At 37.3% G+C, this 26,397-nt stretch overlaps 1 protein-coding gene across 3 annotated transcripts in view; it reads left to right on the top strand.

Moving 5' to 3' along the window:
* RPS6KA3 (ribosomal protein S6 kinase A3) overlaps positions 1-22,479 on the top strand; it is a 44,831-nt gene extending 22,352 nt beyond the window's left edge. For 2 of the 3 annotated variants that reach the window (XM_044442754.1, XM_044442756.1), the window contains 13 exons: positions 925-995; positions 8,228-8,316; positions 8,406-8,470; positions 8,557-8,659; positions 9,208-9,332; positions 9,832-9,957; positions 10,341-10,430; positions 10,809-10,967; positions 11,630-11,791; positions 12,443-12,519; positions 13,995-14,112; positions 15,672-15,812; positions 16,580-22,479. In XM_044442754.1, coding sequence (XP_044298689.1) covers positions 925-995; positions 8,228-8,316; positions 8,406-8,470; positions 8,557-8,659; positions 9,208-9,332; positions 9,832-9,957; positions 10,341-10,430; positions 10,809-10,967; positions 11,630-11,791; positions 12,443-12,519; positions 13,995-14,112; positions 15,672-15,812; positions 16,580-16,702 — 1,449 coding nt within the window. In that variant the 3' untranslated portion in view covers positions 16,703-22,479. The remainder of the gene's footprint in view (positions 1-924; positions 996-8,227; positions 8,317-8,405; positions 8,471-8,556; positions 8,660-9,207; positions 9,333-9,831; positions 9,958-10,340; positions 10,431-10,808; positions 10,968-11,629; positions 11,792-12,442; positions 12,520-13,994; positions 14,113-15,671; positions 15,813-16,579) is intronic. The other variant, XM_044442755.1, reaches the window with a different exon arrangement.
* Positions 22,480-26,397: the final 3,918 nt, after the last annotated feature.

Here is a 26,397-nt window from a genome sequence, read left to right as displayed (position 1 = left end):
TGTTGAGTATTGCAAGAAAGAGAATTATATAGTCTTATTTGGAAGATAATACATTCCAACATGGTGTGTTTTAGATCTGACTGGAACTTGGTACAAGGAGGCACTTCTCTCATAAGAAGGCTAAAAAAAGCCCCTTTTGATATGATTTTGCCTATGAAGCAAATGGGAAATATTAATAACCTTTACCAAATTCTCCGCTGATGGAAAATGCACTTTTATTTAGAATATAGCAGATCTTAGTTTTTTTCAGTGTACAAAAAAGTTTCAAATCCAGCCACCTTGCATTTTAGTCTATATTTGCTAATTTTATTTCTAATTCCATCTTGATTTTTAAAGTAAGTTGAGATACCCCAATATGGTCAGGAGAAATATAGTTATAAATAAGTATTTCAGAGAAACTTCCTTGTATAAAAGAAGAACAACTCAGACTAATGTACAGTAAACGTGTGTAGGTGTTTGCATGCCTGCTGTATTGGTTAAGAAATTACAATCATTTTAACTTTCCTTTTAATTTTAATACTGCTAGGTTCTTCATAAACTATCACATAACAACTTTGCTTCTGCTTAGATGTAAGAAAAAATCACTATCTTAATTAAAATTAGCAACATTTAATGTTTGCCTTATTAAAAGCATCTTTTTCTTTTTTCTTTTGGAGCTTCAATAGCACAATAGAATTAGAAATTTGCAACCAAAAGTAATCTTTCCCCAAATTTTAAATTGGAAGAATATTAATACATTGGCTGTATTAAATATAGATGTGTTAAACCTATGAATTTAAAAGCTGTACTTCAGAACATTGCTATGCAGAGCTCCTGGTTGACGTGTGCAAATTGTTTTTTTAAGAATTCTGCTAAGTAGTTATGTCAAAAATAGGTTTTGTCCAGGTCCTTTAATATAATTGATGAAAGTTTTACTCTATACAGTTTGAAATGCTCACTGGTACTCTACCTTTCCAAGGGAAAGACAGAAAAGAAACCATGACTATGATTCTCAAGTGAGTACACTCTTATTTATAATATATCTCATCAGATATTCTACTGGGGATGCTCCCCGGGCTACAGTATCTAATTACTCTTCCCTCATTTTTTCAAGGTTCTGATACTTCCTGACTCCTTAAACTATATTACTAATATCCTTTTCCCCACTCTATTATCTTCCATTCAGAAGTTGGAAGGACATTTAGTCCAGTACTACTTCAATTTGTAATAATGTCTTATCAGTCCCATTATCTCCCCATGACTAGCATATAGTCTCCTTTCTCTTTTAGTCTTTTTGATATCTTGAATATAACAAGTGGTATAATCCAACCTTGGAAAACTTTCTTATCTCTCTTCATTACTACTGCTGTAAATAACTGCTCCTTCTAGTGCTTGTCCAGTTTCTGCAACCTCCTCTACAAACTGATTTAATTTTAATATTCATGTCAAGTTGCTTGCAGATGTTTTCACTGTAGTTCATGATCCAATTATAGCATGAAATAAACTTGCCTTCTGTGTTGGCAATCACTTTTGCATTCATGTTAGGGTTTTCTTTGGTTGTTTGTTGTTCAATTGCTTTTAGATCAATACAACATTTGATACTATGGAATATCACTATATCTTAGACTATTGGTTATCATACCAAGATATACTTGCCCTGTTAGTTTGATCTGTACCTGAGTGCCGTTTCTTTGCTTGACTCACATGTTTCTTGGTCTTTCTTTGTGGGGTTCTTCACACTTTTCTTGTAGGCACAGTTAAGCATGCTGGTTGGGTTTTCTCAGTGATCTTCTCTAATGATCTTGACTTGTCATCCAAACCCAGGTGGCATGGTGGGTGGTTTAAGGTAGGGAAGCAGCCCTCAAATAGCTCAGCAATAGCCCATGAGTTCTTTGACAATTGCTGCCACTTCATACAAGCCATTTCACTGGGTTAGGAGGACCGCTGTGGCAGTAATTAGGGCAGGGGGAGGAGGCAGGGGGAGTTCATAACTCACCATGGCTTGTTAACCATGCCAGGGTAATGCAAACCATGCCACAGTACATATCAGGAGTAAGCAAAAAATTGGTGTCTGTGGGCACTTTTTACATGTCAAAACGTGTGTGTGGGTACTACCAAAACTTGCTGTCAGGGTGGGCTGGCATACTCTTCTTCCTTATTTTTCCCCCTTGCTGTTTCTTTCTTTTCCCTTCCCCCACCCCCTGCACCCCATGAACTAATTCTACTTCATCCCAACTGTTACTGCACTTTATCTTCAAATATTTGGGAGCGGAGGGGAGGCAGCAACACAGTGGAAGGAGAAAGGATTAATGGAGAAGTCTTGGTGAAGTGCTCACAGTGGCTGGGAAAGAAAAGACTGGTGGCAGGGAGAAGGTTGCAACAACGGTGGGACAGGAAAAGGTGTGAGAGGAAGGAACGTTCTGGAGTGGTATTAGGAGGAAGGGAAGCCATGGTAGCAGCTGCAGTGAGGCGTGACAGTGGGGAGAAGGCAAGATGGAAAGGCTACAGAGGTAGGTACAATGGTGGGATAAGAAAAAACAGGTGAAATTTGTAGGGAAGGAAGATACGGAGCAGCTGGAGACTGGGAGAGGAAGGTCAACCGGGGAGGAAGGGTTTAGCAGGTGCACATGGTGCTTTTGGAAGGGAGTAGTGTACCCATGGACACTAAGTTATTGTCCTTGCATCACTGACAGTCACATGCATTCTTTATTAAGGTAACATCTTAGCTACCACTTGTTGTCAAGATGGGACTTCTAAACTGAATTTTAAAATACACATTTCTTTATTGGCTGTCTATTTGTAACTTATAAACTTGTGTTTTTTCATGCTTTACAACATTTAGCCTGTCATTTAAGAGATTCTTTATCAAGATTTTCAGTTTTGCCAGTTTGCAACTTTCTGCTCCTTAGCACTCAGCTTATCACTCCGCGTGCAAGTATGCACACACAACTTATACCTGCATCTTTGATTACTTTCCCAACTTCGTCTAAAATTTTCACTTGGCAAAGACAGTCAGAGGCTTCCCTCACTCCATATTGCCCTGCCAGCTGTTTCAGGCCAGTGGTGATGTGGGTGAGTTACTGTCAGCTAGTTGAATACAGACAGCAAGCAAGTGCCCAAGTGCAGCTTTCCATGCTGGTCATCATTGTGGTGATTGCAACTGCTGACAAACAAGTCAGTGGTGATGAGCCTGGGTCTACTGCCATGTGCCAGCTCCACAAGCCAAAAGGGCTCTTGTTGGCAGTGTGGGGTAGACATTGCTGTAGCTGGCTTGACAGCCAGTTGAAAAAATGCCTGCTCCCGTTATGCCCCATTGTGCTTCATGGAGTGAGCTCTTTTTGTACAACAGGGATTAATAAGATCTTTTTAAAAATCTTATCTGTCTCTGTCACAAGGAGGGCTTCACTGAAGTTTAACTGAGTCAACTTCCATCCTCAGTTGGGGCAGCATGCAAGGGGGCTGGCCACTTCATAAGCTAGGTTGCCTCACACTGTTGCAGCCAAGACTGGAAGTTGACCCCGTTGTATTCCAGAGAATGAGCCATATTTTGCCCAGGAACAAATAAGAATAGAAAAAAAAACATTTGCAAAGAAAAAATAATAAAACTATCCACTGGACACCTTACAAGGTAACTTGTGACTGCCTCACAAGTGATCCAAAAGGCAGTTCTCTGGTTAGTTTTCACAACCACAGGAGACTTGGTGAGCCAAAACTGGCTGCTAATCATTGCTGTCAAGGAGAGGCAACTCATTGTTCCCATGGTGTTTCATGGGATATCACTGGGAAAAACAAGGGAGAAGTGGGAGAGGGAGCAAAGTAACCATGATAGACCCAGTTGTCTTTTGGGCTCATTGTGAATGTTTCATGGGTTCAGTCAATTCATTATGGTAAATCACTGCATGAGTTTTATATGAACACAACTAGTATCTACATTGTGACTAGAACTGTGGATACACACAAGATTCTTTATTAATCTGGCATTCAGTATATAGGAAAGTCCAGTCCTTAGTTTCACCAAAATACTAGCTCTGCATTTCCACAAAATTATCACAGTTACTTGTGATAATAACAAGCAGAGTAAAAATCATTTGGAGGTTGTTTTATTTTTTGAAGATGTTGAACACCCGACATTGTAAGATTTTATGAGATATATATAGAACTCTATGAGAGAAAAGACTCTGAGAAAGTTGTTTCTTCCCCTTCCTTCAACGGGAATGTCACTTGAGTGGAGTTCTACTCATGCAAAACTCTGGATCAATATTTTCACACAATTTGATGTGTAAGACTTTCTGCCATGGATGTAAAGTCATCATGTAATATACTGCATGAAAAACAATTAGAGGTAGGAATGCTGGCAATTAATTGAAAAGACATGGTGTGTTATTCTGTTATTTCTTAAGCCTTTAAAATTCTAAAATAAATAGAAGCTGCAGTTGAACAATACAGAATAGACATTTCTTTATCACCATTCATTTGTATACTAGTTTGTGAAAGCTGGCTAGTATCCAGTCTGTGAACTATTCTAAAATGATAAAACACTGCCCTCCCTAGCTGCTTACTTGATAAAGCTTATTGTATTTTCCTGATTAGGAGACTACATTTTTGGACATATTACTTCTACAAGTTTAGTGTCATCATTAGAAGGGGGGAAAAGTTGGCAGCAATAAAGAACGGAAATGCAGAAATGATTGAATAGTTCCAAAACTATCCGAGTTACACTTTATAGCAAATTGATATACTTTATTATATGGCGATATGACATTTTAAAATCACACAAGTGTGTTTATATTTAATGTAATTCATAAAAAGTGTGTGGTGCTAATGTTAAACATTTGTCAACCTACCATACAAATTTGTTCATTCCACTGTTTACTAAAAAAAATGCAATAGCTTTTATAGGCTATTTTTTAGGCTGCTTACTTTTTTTGAACTACTGGAAAATGAGAAGGGGCTTTAAAACTGAGAAGCTTTAATTAATCAGCCTGAAGTAATAATTAATTTCTGGGCATATCTTGTCCTAGCTAACATATCAAAGCATCTTTTCATATGTATCTGTCAGAAGCAAGGAACAAAATAGGTTTAATTCTTGTTGTGTAACCTGTAACGTAGACAGCTTTCTGTTGGAGCATAGATGCATGCCTTGCATGACAGTGATCCATTGTGGGTAATTAGTCATGGAGGGTTGCTATGTTTTGCAAACCCAGACTGTTTTTTGCAAGTTGACTTCTTTTGGGGCAATAAGCCATCCTGACAACCCATGGCTGCTTCTTGCATTTGTTCAACCCCTACAGTGTTGTCTTGTCTGAACCTAGGAGACTGATCCCATCATATGTATAGAAAGCAATGAGTGAACTTCTCAGTTGGAGCAACAAAAACCTTGATGAGGTTGCCCATGCTACCACTAATGAAAGCTGCTTCACTGATGCTCAAGTTGCACTTTGGAGTGATTATCACTGGCTCACTCCCCACTGCTCTAATCACAATCCACTTTTAGTTGCTGTCACCACTTTTTACCTTGTTTTTCTTTTTGTAATGTCTTCTAGTGACAGCCCTTCCAAAAGTCTCAACAGCATATTGAAGTGGCTGTCACTGGTTTGCCACATTTTCCAAATTATTGTTGGGCACCAGAAATTTGCATCAATAATATCATTTGTAATATTTATTTATTATTCTCAGTAGTTTGGACATGTGCATATGTGGCAGTGAAATCTGATAGCAACCCTATCTAGCCCTGCTTAAACAAAACCCCTTCTTTTGACAAGGAAAAAATGTGTATGTGTAGATTTTATATTTTCAGAATACCTAGAGGCATGGGTAAGTGTAGAAAAGATGGAGGGTACTGAGGATTGTCAAGCAGTACTTGAAAACTAAAGGATCACAATGCTAAGGATGAGATGTCATTACTCCCCACTTTAGTGAGCAAAGATTCCCTGGCAGTTTTGCTTCTTTCCTGAAAGCTTGCTGTGACACCATATTAACTGGTTGGCAGCCTTGCTTTATGAATGTGGATGGATGTTGCCTCTGCACTTCAACAGAAGACACTTACTAGGACATTGACAAGACAAAAAGACTTTGTATTTTGGTTAACTAGAGGTATGCACTTACACACATCCAAACTACCAGCTGAAAAAAATCCCAAATTATAAAAGTATGTGTGCACATTCCTGTTGCCAAAAAATGATTATTAAAGTGATAAAACTGTGATAGCCAATGTGCTGCTTTGGCACTTTGAAGGAATTGTCAGTAGAAGAAACCATGAAAAAGGGGCAAAAGGCTAAGAAGCAGCAGCATCCAGAAAGCAGTCATGTTTGAAATGGGAATATGAAACAAGACAGGTTCAGCCACCAAGTTCCCTGGATTATTACTGAGAGGACTGAAGGGGAAGTAGAGGGGGCAACCCAGTGTGAGCCTGATAGTCTGCTGGGTGCACTGTGGGTTGTTCATGAAAAACGCTTGCTGCGTCACTTATTTGCAGGGTGGGTTGCCATGCTGTGGAAACTTGGCTTTTGCTTTGTTCCACAGTGACAAATCAAGCATTTTCAAGAAAACTGCTGCTGCAATGCATTTCAGTTAATCATAGTGTTTGAAGGACATTGTTTCAAAGCAGTTCATGGAGTCAGACATTATGAGTTCTTTCCTTGAAGCAAAACAGTGGAATGCCTACAATAGCATTCCCATGATGATTTTGATACAGATTCCATGTCTCAGAATATCCAGCCTTGGCAGTTGTTCAAGGGATTAAACATGAATATTTTTCATCATGCTATCAGAACATCTGGTGTGGCTTGGAAAAGCACTGGTCTGGCTTGTTTAGATTTATGACCTTTCTGTATACTATGTATTCTGATTATGAAAGTTATCCTTTGTTATTAAGCTTGGAAATAGCATGTTAGAAGCTTGATTTGACTTCTGGGGTCAAAGCATGGCCCTTGTCGCTGATCCGTTCAAGAGGTACTCAGAAAATTCTTTAGCTTTTAAGGCTTTACCAGGCCTTACTGTCAGGACTTTCTGAAAACTGAGATTCTTAGGATGCTGGATATACACAGGCCAAGCTAATACAGTCCTATGTAAACAGCATGGAAAGGAAGGAGTCAGTGGCAGCCAGTATGGTAGTCTAGCATAGTGGTTAGAGGTCTAGTTCAGTGTTAGGAAGACATGGGTTGAGTCTCCATTTGGCTTCATTTGATCCATTTGATCTATCTGATTAAGTTACTGGAGAACATGGGTGGAAAGATACCCTCATATCCTGCATGTGGGTTTCCTGTGGGCACCTGCTTATGTGAACAGAATGTTGGACTGACTCAGCATCGCTCTTATGTTCTATTTGTACATGTGAAAACAGAATTGAGACAGATCATAGATTTTAATAAAGTACAGCAGGACCCACATATTCACTGTCTCAGTTACTGCAGTATCATCCAAGATTGACTTTTGGCCCTCCACATTCACAGGAGCTAGGGGCACAGGACCCAACAAAAGTGGAAAAACCACAAATATCTCTAGAGGGCTACATACTCTGTTTGAGGACATAATGCTCTTTGTCCCAGTACTATCTATCTGTCTATTTATTTAAAATATTTATATGCTGTCCTATTCGCAAAAAAGCCTCAGGATGGCTTACAATGTCAAATATAACATGAATGACATAAATAACATAACATTCCCGACCCACACTGGCTGCAATTAAACATAAAAAGACAATATTAAAACTTATTAAAATACTACTGGAATAAAAAGGTCTTAACCTGGTGCTGAAAAACAAATGACGGCGCCAGGCGGACCTCTCTGGGGAGCGCAGTCCATAGATGGGGCGCCACCGCAGAAAAAGCCCTCATCTGGGTACTAGCCATCCTCACTCATGTTTTGTCTCTCAGTGGGAACGAAGGCTCTACAGATTTTGTGTTTTTCCACTTTGTGGGGCTCCTGTGCCCCTAACCCCTGTGAATATAGTGTTCACCACTATCTGCAGTTTCAGGCATTCTCTGGGGGGCAGGAGCTTGGAACGTATCCTTGTGGATATAGGGGTTCTGCTGCATGAGTTTCCTTCTCTAGTTTTCCATTATGCTAAACTTCCATAGTCCAACATGACATGGCTGAAATAGGAAAGTTTGTTTAGCTGTACAATGCAACCAATATTTCTGCCTTTTTGTATTGTATAAATGAGTTTTCAACTATTTCATTTCCAAAGATATGTATGTTAAAACCTACTATAAATGTTTGTATGCTATTGATATGCTTTATTATATAGAGCCAAACTTGGAATGCCCCAGTTTTTAAGCCCAGAAGCTCAAAGTCTTCTCCGCATGCTTTTCAAGAGAAACCCTGCAAACAGATTAGGTAAAATATAGTATTCATTAAATTTATCTACATTATTTCTCAGCATTAAGCTAGTTATGCTAGCTAATTTGTTATTATGTTCATTATAGGAGCAGGTCCTGATGGAGTTGAGGAAATTAAGAGGCATCAATTTTTCTCCACAATAGATTGGAATGTAAGTACATAATACAGTGAAGGCAGTCTTATAACAGACATAAAACAGTGAAAGTATTTCTAATGTGTTGAAAATGTTCATTTTAGAAATTGTACAGAAGAGAAATTAATCCACCCTTTAAACCTGCAACTGGGAGACCTGAAGACACATTTTATTTTGACCCTGAATTTACAGCAAAAACTCCAAAAGGTAAATATATTTACTGGTTGCATGTTTTTGTTTTTCTCTAAAGCATATACATTATTTTTATCATAAGCATGATTTTAATATTTCAAGTGTTTGCAAAACAGAGCAATTTTTGCACTGTGTTCATGCAGTGTACACCATTCTTACAAATTAGAAAGAAATAACTTTGGCTTTATGTTATTCCCATGATAATTAGAATATGCAGTACATCTGATGAGTAATGGAATATGCAGTAAATTAGATATATTGTAGGTCTTTGCTAAAATCCTCTGAATAGGCACTGCCCTGCTACTTGAATTTGATTGGGAAACATGGGTGATGGCCTTCTCATTTACTTTTGAACTAGCTGTAGTGATTCCATCAGGCATTTGACCTATCTAAATAGAAATTTAAATTTAATTTAACGAAATTTTAATCTCCAGGCATTTACTTGATCTTTGTTATATTGTGATGGCAAGTTGAGTTTCATTGTGTGAACTGTTTTGATTATTTTTACAGAATATTGCTAAATGGAATTTTAAATAATTGCCCTTTCTCTTTTCTCTTTCTAGATTCACCTGGTATTCCACCTAGCGCTAATGCTCACCAACTTTTTCGGGGCTTCAGTTTTGTAGCTATTGCATCAGATGATGAAAGCCAAGCTATGCAGACTTCTAGTGGGCACCCAATTGTTCAGGTGAATGTTCTTAATAAAGAACTGTTTATGTTGGCTGGATGCAAACAACTGGAAGCAGATCCAACATTACACAAGTGGCCTTCCACTTATATAATTACTACTACTATCTGTAGCCTGAGCGTGTCCCCAGAATCTGCTCCGGAGAGTTCCCCAACTCTTTGGAGTAGATTTGGGAGGTGTATGAGGGGATGCAGAACGTAAGGGAAAATTTACTGGCACTGTCTACTTAGCTGGCAAAAGGACACCACTGAATACAAGCCATTGCATGTAGTTTTGCATATTGATGTAGAAGCTGTACCCAAGAATAGGTAACTAACTGCAGCATACACCGTGTGCAAGAATGTCCAGCCTGGAAAAACAATATAAATTAGACTGGGGAATCTGTTTCTTTTTTAAGTTCAGTATTAAGTTGTGGAGATCACCTGTTTTACTGGTAAAGATTTGCTGTTAAATAGGATTATCTAAAAGAATTCATTAATTGATCATGTTATTTTGGTAGCAGTTGCACAGGAACAGTATTCAGTTTACTGATGGATATGAAGTCAAACAAGACATAGGAGTTGGTTCCTATTCGGTTTGCAAGAGATGTATACATAAAGCAACAAATATGGAATATGCAGTAAAGGTAATCGCTTTTTTCTGTCATTGGAGATATAGTTCTGTCAAGTTATTGGGATAGTGTTTATGGATTAAATTGGTTTAAGAAGGTTGAAGACTATATTGGGAGCCATGAATTCAGGTGAGGAAGACTGTTACAAGTTTGGAATGGGAGGAGACATAGGTATCTGAAAGAGAGGGCATAGAAGCAGGAAGCCACAAGTAGCTTAATGAAGGAAAGAGCCATGTGCTTAAAATAGAAAGTTGCTTTTGAAGCTGGCTCTCAACCAAAATGCTGTTTAATCTCACCTCTGAGAGATTTACAATAGTTGTAGGTACAGAACCACCATGACATATGGAAACATAAATTATTTAATATGGCTAGAAACTCATATATCTTTGTTTGCTTAGATTATAGACAAGAGTAAAAGAGACCCCACAGAGGAAATAGAAATCTTGCTACGATATGGACAACATCCAAATATTATTACCCTCAAAGATGTGAGTAGATTCTATAAACATCTTTATTATAATTTATCCTTATGTGTCACATATTGCACCCAGTCTTTCTGGAGAAATGCTGGTTATTGTGCGAAGGGAAAAACAACTGTTACTTATTTTCAGAATGGCTTGGTGTAAGTAAAGTACTATTCGTAAGTTCTGTTAGATATTACTTACTAGTTTGAAATTCTACTCATTGGAATATTTTATGTGTTCTTCAGGTGCTGTACACCTTATCTAGGTAATGATGAGCAGTTTTTTAATTGCATATTTTGAGGAAGCAAATACTGTGGCTTCTGTATTCAGTTGTACTCATTTTGAACATCACTGTCTGCATTATGACATGAGTGACTGTTTAAATGATACATTATTTTCCAGGTATATGATGATGGGAAATACGTGTATCTGGTAACTGAACTTATGAAAGGTGGAGAACTGTTGGACAAAATCCTTAGACAAAAATTTTTTTCAGAAAGAGAAGCCAGTGCTGTCCTACTGACAATAACTAAAACAGTTGAATATCTTCATGCACAAGGAGTAAGTCTGCTTTCATCTTGTTTTAACTTCTCTCAAATCTGTGTAGAAGAATAAAGAGCTAATTAATACATTTTCAGTGGTGATGCAGTAGCCATAAAAAACTATTTTTCCATAGCATTTTCTCTACCTTGCTGCCTTTAAGGCATACATTATGGGCATACATGTATTAGAGAGATTTCACAGAATATTTCAGGCTAACATTCTCAAGATCAGGGTATTATAAATGTCCACAGAACAGTTCTAGTCCCATAAGATATCAACATTAGTTATATCATTAAATGGAGATCTTGCCATGGGAAAACCATTTTCCGTCTCAATTTTTCTGCCACTGGATGAAAAAACATGAGACTAAGAACTTTCAGTTGAAAGAGCAAGGCAAGTTGAAAAGTAGAAAGTAGAGGCTAGACTGACTATGCGATCACATGGAAACCACAAGTACATTATGAAACACTAATTGTAAAAATGAATGCTTGTATTTACCCCATGCAGAAATTAGGAACACGACCCTTGGCTATTGTTGTAAAATTATTTCATTGGAGATACCCAAAGTGAAGCTTGTATTGGAAATATTCAATATAGGCTTTATTTATTTTTAATCAATGGTGGGGGGCAATATTCTATGCTTTAAATATGAACTACACTCCTGTTTGTTTTTGGCTTAGGTTGTACACAGAGACTTGAAACCTAGCAATATCCTTTATGTTGATGAATCAGGCAATCCAGAATCAATCCGAATCTGTGATTTTGGATTTGCAAAGCAGCTGAGAGCAGAAAACGGCCTTCTAATGACGCCATGTTACACAGCAAATTTTGTTGCCCCTGAGGTAAATATCAAGTTCCTATTTGGTGTAGAAGAAAGACAGTGTAATCCTGTGGTTACTGAAACCCAGAAGCAGCACTTTTTGTATCAAACCTCAGATGTGATTAATGGTTCAGACTTACATGTAGGACTGTGTATGCATTGGCTAACCAGAGAAATTTCTGAGTTCTAGACAGAACAGAACATGATGTATTCTTGCTTCTTCTTTAAAGAACTGTGAAAATGTTAATGAACACCAAGCAAAGACAATTGACTTTTTTTGCTGTGTCCTCCTTTAATGCCTGAGCGCAAATAAAGAAACTCTCTAGTGAATGTTGAATTTATTTAAACTAATTTTCCTCATAATCCCTTTTTGTGTTATTCTATACTGATGCTGTCTTCCAGGCATTCCCCCGTATTTATTTGAATTATATTTTCTGTTTTTTTTTCTTTCTTTCTGTGTTCCTACGATGGCTATGCAGTGCCTTTTAAACATATATAAGCCGTAAGTCCTTACCTTAAGGCACCCATTTTGGTGAAGTAACTTATTTATTCCCACATTTCTTCTTAAATACATAAGGCGAAAGTCCCACTCTTCAATGAGTGTATGGTAAGATTCACAAGCAAAGAAATGGACCTTTTCTATACAAACTAACAGACCATTTCCTTTCTATAGGTTTTAAAAAGACAAGGCTATGATGCTGCATGTGACATATGGAGTCTTGGTGTTCTTCTTTATACAATGCTGACCGGGTAGGTTTTTATTTATTTATTTATTTATTTTTCGATTTATATCCTGCCTTTTTCCTGCAAAGGGCTCAAGGCAGCTTACATCATTCTCCTCCTCCTCCATCTTATCCCCACAACAACAACCCTGTGAGGTAGGTTGGACTGAGAGTCTGTGACTGGCCCAAAGTCACCCAGTGGGCTCCATGGCTGAGCGGAGACTTTACCAAGGTGGAAATTCTTCATTTGTAAAAGTGACTTAAAGGTTCTTTGATCTTCCTCATAGCATTTGAGGTCCCACTTTTCTTGGCACAAAGAAAAGATCTTACTTTGCTAAGATCTTCTGTTAAGATATTCTTGTGTACTCTTGCTTTTTGTCACACTATTCTGCAGTGCTTCCCTGTTCAATCCTTTCACAGCTGTCAGTCCTTGCACCTTTCACATCCTAATCATTAATACAGTCTCCTCATCATCATCACATGTACCTGAGAAATAAATACTCTCATGATTTCAGTTCAGTGGTTGGTCTCCCTAATATTGCTTTCAAGTGCTGTCAGCTTGGGAAATGACCTCTTTTAGGATTTATTAAAAAAAAAAGTCAAGGATTAGCTGTTGTTGATTTTTCTTTCCTTATTTGGATAAAGGTTGGACAAGCATAAAATGAACCAAGCACAACACATAATACATTCTCATTCAAAACATCCAGTTAGAAATGCATCCTTCATAGGTTGTTGTGGCAGCTTGTGAGCTGCTTCTCTGGTGGCTTCCCATGCTGCTAAAGTAATATTGGAAGCCCCAGAGACACATGGGAAAAAAGAATCACAGTGATCAATGTTAAGAGTTTATATACGTCTCAGATTCATCCCAGCTGCAATTCCACTGATAACCTTGCTGGCAAGTTGTAGTTTGGTAGGCTTTTTATGACTGAGTCATAAACGTGTCACAATTAACAGCTTCTGTGGAGTGGATGAATGATCTCAATTTATCTTTCCAGTGGGTTTTTAAAAGAATTATTTTGAGAAGGAAAACAAAGATAGTATGAATGGGTCCTGCTCTGATTAGCTCTAAAGCCGTGCATAAGCAACCACTAAAAATCTTGAATGGCATCACAGACAATATATACCTACTATTAATCACCTTCAGATATACCTGTGTGGTGGTAAAATTGTTAAATTGTTTTAACTGTTGTATTTTGTATATTTTAATTAAGTTTGTAAACTTTTTGAGAGCTTTTATGCTATAGAAATGCTTAAAATAAATAATAAAGAAATAAAATAGAACATGCAGAATGGCAACTTTTGTTTCTGAAACTACTTCTGCTGATTTCAGTAACATAGCAAGAAACTACTTTGGAACATACATGTTCCCATGTAATCTGTTTTCTGCAGTTGATGATTCATAGTTTTTGTGTTAATTACTGTTTTGGGGTCATTGTCTCTTGTGGAAGTTGAAACTCTGCAAGGAATTTCAAATAATACTTTAAAATATTTGTAATTAATTAGCTATACTCCCTTTGCAAACGGTCCTGATGATACTCCAGAAGAAATTTTGGCAAGAATAGGAAGTGGGAAGTTTTCTCTCAGTGGTGGATACTGGAATTCTGTTTCAGATACAGCAAAGGTAAATATATATAGTTCACCATTAAATGTTAAATGTTTTTAAATAATGTATCATAGCACCATGAGGAATGCTTAAGGATTCATTGTTCAGCCAGTTTGATTATTGTAAAACTTTTTCATCACTACAGATAAATGCTGAATATTAGACTGCATCCATATATTTGATAGCACATCTTAGTACATCTATTTTCTTACATATTTTATTTTACTTTTTCCCTTTATTACTATATTGTGTAGGTTTTGTTTTGTAAATCACAATAACAATATTTTATATCTTAGTATGTATGTTGTTAAATTGCTCAAATTGGCCAATATATGCATTATGGAGTATGGTGAGGAATGTTCTCAGCCACCTGAACTGCTGCTCTGAAGTATCTTCTGATATTTTCCCTTAAAATACTGAGAAGGCATGGTTTCATATTTCAGGATCAATACCTTACCTCCAGCTTAATAAAAGAAACTGTCAAGTAGTCTTTCTGTTAGAAATTTAGGTATTCATTTTGTAGACTTTCCACTTAGTTTAGCTCTGTGGATTTCTCTCTATGACAACTAGGAAAGCTTGCATACTGCAGAAGTACTTTGAGAAAAACTTTATGATCTAGTCTGCACATAATGGGCAAGCATGGGTTAATTAACTGACAGGATTGCTAGTATCTAGCCAAGCTATGCAAGTATGTTGCCTCTGTCAAGCCTTCACTTCTGCTGCCCCTTAACAACCAAAGATCACCACATTCATTGATTATTCATCTAGTATCTGAACCTAAATATTAGGCTGCTTGAGTTAACACATTACTTCTTGGGTTTACTCTGGATTGTGTCAGCCAACCTATGTAACTCAAAGTGTCCACATTTAGGTTTCCCATTAAAAGATTGGGACAATTTCAGGTTGTTATTTAAAAGTAGAAGGAAGGAGTTTCACTCCTACTTTATATTGTCAATTTGTGGGTTAATTTAACTCATGACTGTTCATTCAGTTTAAGGTTTAATGCAAGGTTTTTACTTCACACTTCAGAAAAAGTTGGTATTTGGTCCTAACCAATGCCTTGTAATGGTGATTCATGCTACAGCTTGATATAAAATTATTTCCTTAGAAGTCTAGAATGTTGTTGAACTGGTTTTGCTTAAATTAATATGACCAATTATTTTCATCCTTTAAAAACAATCATCCTCTGAAAATTCTTGCTCTAATTTCTTGACAGCTGACTATAGTCCTAGGGAGCTGGTTTGCACGACTCTTATGCCATGGTGGCCTCTTTACTCCCTACTGTGTGCTGGCCTCCATTTCTCAAATTATCTGCTTGGGCATGGCTTGTCACATCAACTGAGCCCAGGCACCATCTGAGCTGCCATTCCCACCAAAGCCCTCCATCTCTTGTGGGTGCCTGGGAATCTCATCCGAGCGCACGCACACAACACTGGTTTGGATAACACAGAAAGCGACAGTGGGGCTGGGTTATGCAAACTGCATCCAGCCATATTGTCCCTTCTTTCAGCAGTGACAATCATCTGAAGGAGGTCAGATTGTGTTTGTCCAATTTAATTTTCTTTTACTATTCATAGGATTTGGTTTCAAAAATGCTTCATGTTGACCCTCATCAAAGGCTGACTGCTGCCCAGGTCCTAAGACATCCCTGGATTGTTCACTGTGACCAACTGCCTCAGTACCAACTAAACAGGCAGGATGCTCCACATCTTGTAAAGGTAATGAAATGTTTGGATAACTATTCTTGAAACTCAATTAAGCAAACTTACAGATTTCCTTACGTGTTGAAAATTAGCCATGCCCAGACTCCTAATCCTTCTTACAGTTATGTGAAAGATGTAGACTTTTGTTGCATAGTTGCATCACTGGGGTTTTTTTCCCCAATTATGCTGTAGTCTGCCTTTATTTTTCCCAATTTGTATCTTCTAGATTTGCTTAAGCTAACTGCTCCTTACACCACAGTTTTTCATATGTTGTAAGCCGCCCCGAGGCTTCGGCGAATGGGGCGGCATAAAAATGTTTTAATAAATAAATAAATAAATATGCCACAATAATATTTAGCAGTTACCAGCATTCTGTTTTTGTGCCACTGATACAGGCATTTCTCTCTTTTCCAATTAACAGCTATTCTTAGCATTATGTCTGTACTTAAGTTAATGTTAACCATAGTAAGCCCAAGTCACAATTTTCATATTTCTTTTTTTTAATCAAATTTCATTATTTTCTACAATTTTCATATTTCTAAGGCTGGAGGAAAAGCATGGTGATTGCTAATATCAGTGGATATATACTTCCTATCAAAGTTGTTTCTGAAATGGAAAGGGAAATTCCCATGCAAGAAGGAAAGAGAATGATGCAAGCCTGTGGGGCACCATTGTTAGGGGACTAGAGAGAGCTATGTGTATATTGGGCTACTATGGGAAAAGTGAACCCAATGTAGGCATGTAATTATTGCCAATTACTTTTAGACTCTTTTTCTTTTTAGGGCGCCATGGCTGCTACATACTCAGCATTAAATCGCAATCAGTCACCAGTCTTAGAGCCAGTGGGTCGTTCTACTCTTGCTCAACGAAGAGGTGTCAAAAAAATTACCTCAACTGCTCTGTGAAGTGACCTCAGCTGAAAAATTTGGTACCATAGTAAGATGATAGCACAAATCATGGCAACAGGTAGCACATATCCAAGATACTTGTAAGCACACTGTTCCAGCTGGTACCTACTATGCTGCTGTTCCTGCTTTCGTCTTTTCTTCCTTTAAACTTATTGAAGGGCAAAACATTGCCCTTCTGATGGCATATAAAGTGGATTCAGTAGAAATGAACTATTCATGGAGATAATGTAGAATTATGAACACCTGTTCTGTTACATTAAATACACTGAATAAAGCACTCTGCACCATATAGCATTATTTTTATAGGGAATGTTTCCTCTCCCTTTAAAACATTATTCATTACATGTATGGATGGACAGTTTATGTTAAGCACTTAGCTTAAACAATGTTTATATTAGCACTGTATAATTTGTGCCATCCAGCATTTTATATGTTTTTCTAATTTTTCATAACAGTACATTTTTGTACTGTTTCCTTTTACATGCCTTCTATTTAGACTAATTGACAATTAAATCTGATTAAAATGGTTAATCAGTGTAGTTGGACATCTCTAAAACAGCTTGACTGTTAAACAGCTATTGAATGTAATTCTGTGAATGTGTTTTTCCTTGCCTCTGCCTCACCACAGATACATCGGGGCTGTTCACAAGACAGCCCACTCTGTTTTACTTAATCCATAGTGAGGCTTCATTGCATATAGGGTGCATGTGGTTGCTATTTCGAATATGGTGGTGCAAACACAGCAAGTGTGGGTCATGTGAGAATTAAACAACCCTCACATAACCCATGCTTGCTGAGTTTACACAGCATGACAATTCCTGACCACGGGTTCAGTATGCAACTTGGTGTCCTCAGGTGCCGTGGTTCATGCAGACCAGGCTGTTGTTAGATGTAATGGGAAGCTAGAGCTATTATAGCATTTAATGGTGTAATAGGTTCTCACCATCACACATGTGCAGCTAGGACCCTGAGGGTATGGAATGGGCTTTCATGGGGTGGCTGAGGCCCCATCGGTGAGGGTATTCAAGGATATGCGAGACATGCACATGGCAGGCATGTTGTGAGCGGAGCCGGCTAGAGCCGGGAGTCAGACTCGATGGCCTGGGAGGCCCCTTCTGACTTGTTCTGTTTCTATGTCTCTAATTCCTGAAATATCTCCAGTGCAGTGCAAGAGCCATATTTGAAATCCTTGGCAAAATAGTTTAAATTTAGTTCACTTATTTACAACAGGTCATCCTTTACTGATTAAAGAATGAGTCGTTCTTGCACAGTGCTGAACCAGTGATAGGATGGGGAAATGGAATGTTTTAAAGCTAATGCAGTGCATTGACTGGTAATACGCATGCTAGCAAAATTTCTTGGGGTCAGGAAATCACTAAGAGCCTGTCACATTTGGACTATTTTCAAGCTGCCACAAGAAACAGAATGAATATGCCTAATGTCTGCAACCTATTCCTCTTGGTTCTGCTGTAAGGTTTGGGCTTTTCAATTGGTATTGCTGGCCTATAAACTGGCACCCTTGTTCATAGTGTATAGTAAGGGCCTGCAGTCCTAAAGACTGCATAGTAAAGAGTAAGGGTCATTTAACACAGTGCAACCTACTTTGGAGCTTTGTTTTTACCATTTTCTTGGGAAAGAGTGAAAAGTTTTGTGTGCCACAAATATTGACCAGTTTGAATAGTTTTGGGATTCTTCTTTTCTGGGAAAAATTGAAATTGTATTTACTGAAAAGTACAATGTACTAAAGAACAATATAATTTTGATGGATAATCCCAGAGTTCTGCCAAAGAAATTATTCTGTCATTGTAATAATATTTTCCATTGTCTTTCATTTTTCAAAAAAAACTCAATTCAATATGTTAGACAGTTGAAGCAAAATAAGCAACTTGTTGTAGCTTTTTGCTTTTATCAAATGCTCACTTTTCCTTTGATCACTCACTGCCCAGATATAGTCTTCATCTTACTTAAGATGCATTTGTAGTGCCATCCACTGCATCCCCTCATGCTTTTAAAATCCTTTTTCAAGTTATTATACTTTTTATTTATAACTGACAATTTAAAATAAACATTGTCATCCGCCACTTTGCTGCAGAATGGTTTGCAATTATGTCTTTGCTTAGATTTCTCTTCAAAACACCTATTAGCCACCAAGGGCCTTTGATTTACTATTGTCTTCTGCTGGTTGAATGTTGGTGTTCTAAAATTCAGTTCTCTTTTATCATGGTTGAAAATCTTTTCAAATATGTTTTCCACAGTTAGCTGCAATTTTCATTGCAGTGGCAAATTCAGCATTGCTAATCTCCTAACTTCAACTTAAAAGGACAGCTGTGACTTCATAGTGGTGATTTCACCGGCCACTTCATATTGATGTGGCAATATTTTAATATTTGCCCAGTAAACATCTGTTATTCCTTAATATGATTTGGAGACGTGATCTGTGCAGACAATGAACCATCTACATTTTCTTGGTTTGGTTTTTGGATTCGGTCTGTATTTTCTCCCTCAATATCTAATCAGATTTTTTCAGTAGATTACAGCTTTAACTCTGTGATCATTCAGTTTAATGCTTACCTTAATATTTATCAACTATTAGTTTATTAGCAGAAATGGCTCTGCAGCATTTATGATGCAGTTCACAGCCACATAAACAGACAAGAGGCAGGCCAAAAATGGAAAATTTTGTTTGTTTTAGATGGAGGTCTTATTTTGTGTTCTACAAACACAAACCATAAAATTAACCTAAAGGAAATAGTGTCACTTCTTCTAAGGTCAGCTTTTTTTTGTATTGTCATAGATGGATTATTTATATTTGGAACATGGCTTTAATGTCTTAAATTTAGGAGGAATCCTGAAATGCTTGCAGCTGTTGACCTAATATTCAGACATTTTTGTAAATACTTTAAAATTCACATTCTGCCAGAAGGTGTCCTGTTAATAAAGAGCAAGCAAATACTAGACTGTAGTGAGTGACAGTGGGCAAATGAACTGGTTTCTTGCAATAAGCTCCTGTTTCAGTTTTCTGTGATTAGTAACACATTTCATAAAATAGAAAGTTATTATATTCTAAAGTGTGAAGGAAGATCTTCATTGAAGGATTTTATTAGATGTTTGAAAGGACTAGTCTTTTTGCACTTGTACTATTAGGTCTATAAATGTAATATCACTTCTGTAGATAGAAAATTCATCTTTTGCGTTAGACTGTTCTTAAAGCAGTCTGCTCTCAAGTGATTTCATTTTCATTGTTCCCTTAAGGATGTTATGTTTACAAAGGAACTTTGCACAGGTGGATTCAAACATATCCAGACATATGTTAGTCTGTGGCCTTGTGACAGCCAGTTCCTAGAGCAAAAGCATTCGGATTACAATCCTTAACATGTTTATTAAGAAGTAAACTCAGATTAACACAGTGGGACTTAACCTCTGACTAAACATGCAGCAGGATTGCACTGTAATTCTTAGAACTTGCATCTGACCCTAGCAAAATACTGTGAATTCTTACAGTCTAGTGTTCCATATTGTTTCCCGAATTACTTATGTTCTTTTCCCATACACCAGTGTGAGCATTCCTTCCTCTACCTAAACTCTCTGCTTTATAATATCCTTTAGCTTCTTGGTCAACATTCTGTAGCGATAATTTTGACTTGTTTAGAACAAGACATAGCCATACTTCAGAACTTAAAACCATTGGTGTGCAGTCTTTTCTTTGCTGTGCGGTCATTTATTAATATGGAATGGAATTTTCAGTGCTTCATTGGACAAGTTGAGATGGGGCATGGTGAGTTATTTAACCCAGAATGGTGCATGGGGTTCAAATGAGATGGTGCAACTCCCAAACCCTCTGAATCAATCACATTCAAATCAGTAGCTACACATGTACATGGCTCACACTGTGGCTCATCATGGGTTATTAAGCTCATCACAACCAATTTTGTTGCTGAACTGAGTCACTGTGTATCAAAGAGTAACAGGTAGTGATCAGGCAGCTTTGTTTTCCATAGAACAAACCTATAACTAACCAAAACATTAAATGTACCACTTGGGAGTCTTAATACATTAAGAACAGTATATAAATGTAGTAAATAAAAACATTAAAATTACAGTTCAGTTAGCCTCATTTTATACACAGATATGCTCTAGATAACCAGGTACATTGCAAGTAGATACTTAAGTATGACACCAGGGAAAATTAAACCTCTTCTTTTCTCCCCACCACCATGCCCTGGTGGGATGGGTACTGCTTCATTAAACATGTAAACCAAGGTACTGTATCAGAAAGTACTACAAAATAAAGTTGAGTAAAAACAATGTCGGAAAGGAACAACCAACTACACTGCTTTGCTATTTCTATTCTTCTGTGGTCTTAAATAGTATAAATACTATATATCACAGAAAAAAAAATTGCAAATAATGTTTACAATCAAAATTGATTTTAAAACATTAACTTCAAAATAGACAATAGTAGAAATTGTTAAAAAATAACTTGAGAATGTTTCATACTGCTGGTTTATTCATAAAGAAAAAAACTAGGAAAATATCCAAACTCTTTTATTTAACCCTTTCATTGTTCTTGTCTTGTTCTTGGACATCCAGTTCATGTTTCCTTCATATTCTTTACTGTGCCTAGTTTGTCTTGGCTTCTTTAAATCTGAAAATGTATTATCTATTTTTGGGACCCTGGGACATTCCTATATAAAACTTTGCTTTCTTGTTCTCCACTGTAAACAAAATATTCAGAATTTGATAGCTTCTGATAGCTATGCAGCAAGAATTTTAGCAATCTAGCTTATTTCTTGTAATACGAAACAAATGTCCAGAGCCAAATAAGCATCCTATGCCAGTATGTCAGGAAGCGTGATGCTTTTCATATGAACACTGTACTAACTGACATGGGATGCTACAACTGGTTTTTAACATCCTAAAATGCTATTTCTCTGCTTTTCCTTCTATTAAACACGTAATGTGAGATAAACTGGAAAGTTTTGAGAACTGGAGTTAAATGGCTAGCAAAACTAAATACACATCTTCAACATGTGAGCAGAGGAAAACTGAAATTTGCTACAGTGGCCCTTGCGATCTAGTAAAGAATAAATGAGTGACATATTTAAAATCGATAGAATAGGGAATAAGGAAACAAATGTATTTAGGGTTTTGTATTGTAAATGTTTATCAACTAAAGCACTGCTTTTCTGATAATGCAAAGGAAGGCTTTAAGGCATGTAAATCCTTGGTAATCAGTAAGGAATGGCTTTTAGCTCATGGAAGTGATGTAAATGATTAGCTTTATCTTGATACTTCTGACCTAATCAAAGGGAAAGTGCACTCATGAGGGATGTAATTATTTTACTGTGTTAGTGAAGGTTGAGGGGGTCTACTTAAGAGATTTTTTAAAAATATCAGAAAATATTTTTCTACAATTCTGTACAATCAGTCTTTATATTGACTTCCTCAGCATGGCATGCGAATCTAGGGTACAGTAATAGGACTTCATACTGTACCTTTAGAGTAGAAAATTAAAATAGCATCTATCAGATGCTTTTATTAGCATAATGGAACTGTAATGCTGGTAAAAAGGCTAAAAGAACTGAATACTTTTGTTCTATTGAGATCCATGTATGTTTTTAAAAATACTGTATACGTGTAATCAGAATTGTTCCAGACATAACCACAGATGAGCCTGGAAAGATACTATTGCTTGTATCCTTGTCAAAAGGCAGGTTTTGTAGTCTTCAAAAGAAATTGAATTTATACTGCAAATAAACTTTGAAAGATATTAATGTGTGTTTATCAAGTAATCACTCATTTCTCCTTAGTTTGTATTGTTCCTAGACCATTACAATTTTGTATCCTAAAAATCTGCCTGTGTCATGGGCATATTAATTGACATGCAACAGATCACAGAACCATGAATATATTATGCTGCAACTTCTCAAATACTGTACTGCTGAAAAAATGATAGACTGGTGCCACTATCTCTCATAGTCATGGGGAAAACAAAATAAAAACATAATGGCAGTGTTTCAGTACTTTTGTTCTACTCCAACTGAGATCTCAAACAGACAATTTTAAAAATTTCAATCAGAAAACATGTCATACATGTTTTGGTGTCGGGGCTAGCACCAGATTTGTTGGGAGAGGCTGTACCCAGTCCTCTTGCTAAGCATCGCCCTCACAGTAAGTTACCAAGAGGCAGAGGGGTAGGCAACAGCATGGACAACCAATGACTTAACAATAGCTAACATCACTCAAACCAACTCCAAGAGACCCCAAGTAGGACAGCTGCAATAGCAACCATGCAAACTTCTCCAGTTTGTCTCTGGATCTCAACACACTGTATCTAGTGGCTGCAGTCACTTTGCTTTGTGCTTGTTTCCTGAAATATAGAGATACCCCATCTGGGCATTTACCTGATCACAATGCTGATGCCAGCATGACTTTTTCTAAGTTTCTCTTCAGACTTCAAAATCAACAAAACAGTTCTTTAAATGTGTTTCATTTTTTAGAAGTTAATATCTGACCTGTTTTTCTTGTTTTTAGAGCAAACTCTTACACAGAATACAAATACCAATGAAAGCAGATTTCGATTCACCAGCTCTTGCATTGGTTCTTCAAGTACTTCAACATATTTTCACTTAAGTCATGAAGTTCAGTTGGGCTTAATAAAACAACATGACAGACACACAGAATCCTGATTTTGCAGGTACATATTTCTCATCACGTCAACCAAAATGCCTGGTTTTTCCATAGTATCTCCCCACCCATGAAGTGTTGTACATTCTGGCATGAGGAGATAACATGCTATAGTACTTGTATTTATAGCTGACAGATAGAACGATAGCTACATGGAACCTCATTGACATGGACTCTTTTGATACATAGCTAAATATTGCTAACCTCTAAATTCAATCTACATATTAGACGTCTGCATGGTCTCTGAGATTTCTTTTTGTTGCAAAAGAATAAAGGGAAAAACATGTCTTATTCAACAATAGTGAATAGTTTGAGCAATGCATAGAATGATCCTTTTTTCCCTGTTCACTACTTGTTTGATTTATATCAAGACAGATTTTTTAAAAATCAAGGCAGCTTACATCATCATCTTTGTTCTGCTTTCAGTCTTCACAGGAACTACCTTGTGGGGTAGGGTAAGCTGAGACTCTGGCCCAAAATAACCCAGTTGGCTGGATGGCTGAGCAGGGACTAGAATCTAGATTGCCTGAGTCCCACTCCCATGCTCTTAACCAGTACATTACTGGCTCTCGCACCACAATAGTGATTGACAAGGCTGTTCATTATCTAGAACAATGTGTTTAAAATAGTGATGTGGAACAGTATCCAAAGCCATGAATTTGCAAATGTAAATAGTATTAGCAGAGCTCAAACAAATCTTTCTGTTACACACATGCCTGCAGACATAACTTAGCTTGGATTCTACTCTTGGGCATAATTTGGAACCTGGGTTCCATTAGTGCAATGTCATTTGTGCCAGTAGAATGATGTAGGTGGATACTGCCCAAGAGTTCATCAGTAAGATTAATGGAAAAGTATTGCCAATCTCACTCTTTAATCTGCAGTCACAAAAGGAAGCATGAGTTTGCCCAAAGGGGATGCAAACAGAAAATAAGGTGCAAAAAAGTATTTTGGGGAGTGTGTTGCTAACAACCTCAGAGTTAGCAATATATACAACTGATACATATGTATACATATATCAGAAGCAGGAAACTAGCTAGGTTGACAGCTGTGCTATTGAATGCATGTGGAATTAGAGGAGTACTAAAAGAGAATGAGGAAACAGCAAAAGAGCTGAGTGAATTCTTACACCTGTCTTAACTGAAAAAGATATCGGAAAGATACAGATGTTCTTAGAAAGGGAGACTGAGGAACTGAGGCAAATAATTGTGACCAAGGATTCTCAACTTTAAATCACCAGGCCCAAATAATAGCCAGTCTAGAGTTCTTAAGTAAGAAATTGCTAATCATCTAACAAAAATATGTGTCCCTAAGATCTGTACCAGCAGACTGGAAATCCATTGATGAAACACCATTAAAAAAAATAGGGCCCAAGGGAATCTGAAAAAAAATAAAAAGCTTTACATCTGTTCCAGGTGAATTAGGTTGGAAGCAATTTTAAGGATAAAATCGGTACGTACACAGAACAAGCTCTGCTGAGAAAGAGTCTGAGTTCTTTAAAAGTCTAGGTAACATGTGGACAGGAGTGATCTGGTAAACACTGCTTACTTGGGCTTCCAAAAGGCTTTGCACAAACTCCCTCATAGACATTCCTGAGCTAAGACAGTATTCATGGAATAAAAAAAAGTCCTTTTAGGCTCAGTAACTGATTAAAGAACAGAAAGCAGCAAGCAGGAATAGCTAATGTCGTCATTTGCTAAAGTTAGCACACTATCTCTCCACCTTCACACGCAGAAAGCATTTCAAAGTCCAGGGCTGGAAATTGAGAATCAATGACAATGCCACAAAACTGAGCAAACCTTCTCAAAAATTCTTCATTAGGCTTGACAGTTCATTAGGCAAAGCAGGCTAAAAAAAGAGAAAAATCTGTCCTAATCTGCCTTTAAAATACTCCCATACAAGGGTTTTATTGTACAATTGCTCTATCTCAAAACTGGAAGTTTCAAATTTTCTCCAGACAGTATCATACATTTGTAACCCACCATTTCTTCTATCTTTACTCCCTACCTCCCCAAATGCTATTCAGAAGGAAAGATGGAATAGGTACAGAATGCTGTTTGGTGGTAGTCCTAGCAGACCTTTTAGAGGCATTCCTGATCACAGTCTTAAAACAAGAGCACAAGAAAATGATACTTAACTGGATTAAGCTCATTAGGTACTTACTTCTTCAGTAGATATAGTTAGAATTTTTGGGATAAAGAAATGCACATGGTTAATCCCATATTTTCACTATAAAACACAGCCTATCTGGACCAATCTCTAGCCTTGAAATAAACAAGTTCCTTGTTAAGTAAAATGCAGAAGCAGAAATAAACAGCAGTTTTTATATTGTGGAAGGTTCTTTAAATTGAACGATGATTTTCTACCACACAAGGATGGAACTTTTACTTTGCAGAATTGTATTCTTTCCACTCACTAGATTCTACTTCCCAATTTGGCTTCTGTTGGTTTTTTTTTAACCTCACTACAGTATCTAAAAATAATTTCTGGTTTCACTAATTCTCTTACATTCTTCTGAGTTCTCCCTCTGAATACAGAGCCAGAAAAAGTGGACCAGCTATTGTGTTTACTTGTTGCTGCAGCAAACGCGGTTTAAGCTCCTTTGAGACAAAGGAGATACGTACAGTAAATCTCATTTTTGTAAGCAATACAATAGTATCTAATTATGCTGTAATCCTATGCACACTTAGATAAAAGCAAGCTCCTCTGAGTCCAGTGGGAGCTCTTTTTGAGGAACACAGGACAGACACTAATTTTAGGGAGCGATCCTATGCACGTTGAGAACGAAGTCTTACAACTCCCCAGCCTTTCTTGGAATTCCAGGCCATTTTTCTCTCTCTGAATATGCATAGGATCGCGCCCTAAGTTAGTGAAACGGCCTGAAGCCGCATGCTTGTTTCACCCAGGAGGACGCTTGACTGAATTCAGTGTGACTAAAGCCACGCAAAGGCCACACGTGGCCCATGAGAGAGCATCACGCGCCCTCACCCGCACTACAGCACGCA

This window comes from Varanus komodoensis, unplaced genomic scaffold (genome assembly GCF_004798865.1).
Source record: "Varanus komodoensis strain SLA01 unplaced genomic scaffold, ASM479886v1 scaffold4, whole genome shotgun sequence".
NCBI lineage: Eukaryota > Metazoa > Chordata > Lepidosauria > Squamata > Varanidae > Varanus > Varanus komodoensis.
Note: the sequence above shows the minus strand (reverse complement) of the source record. Positions and strands in the feature narration are given on the sequence as shown.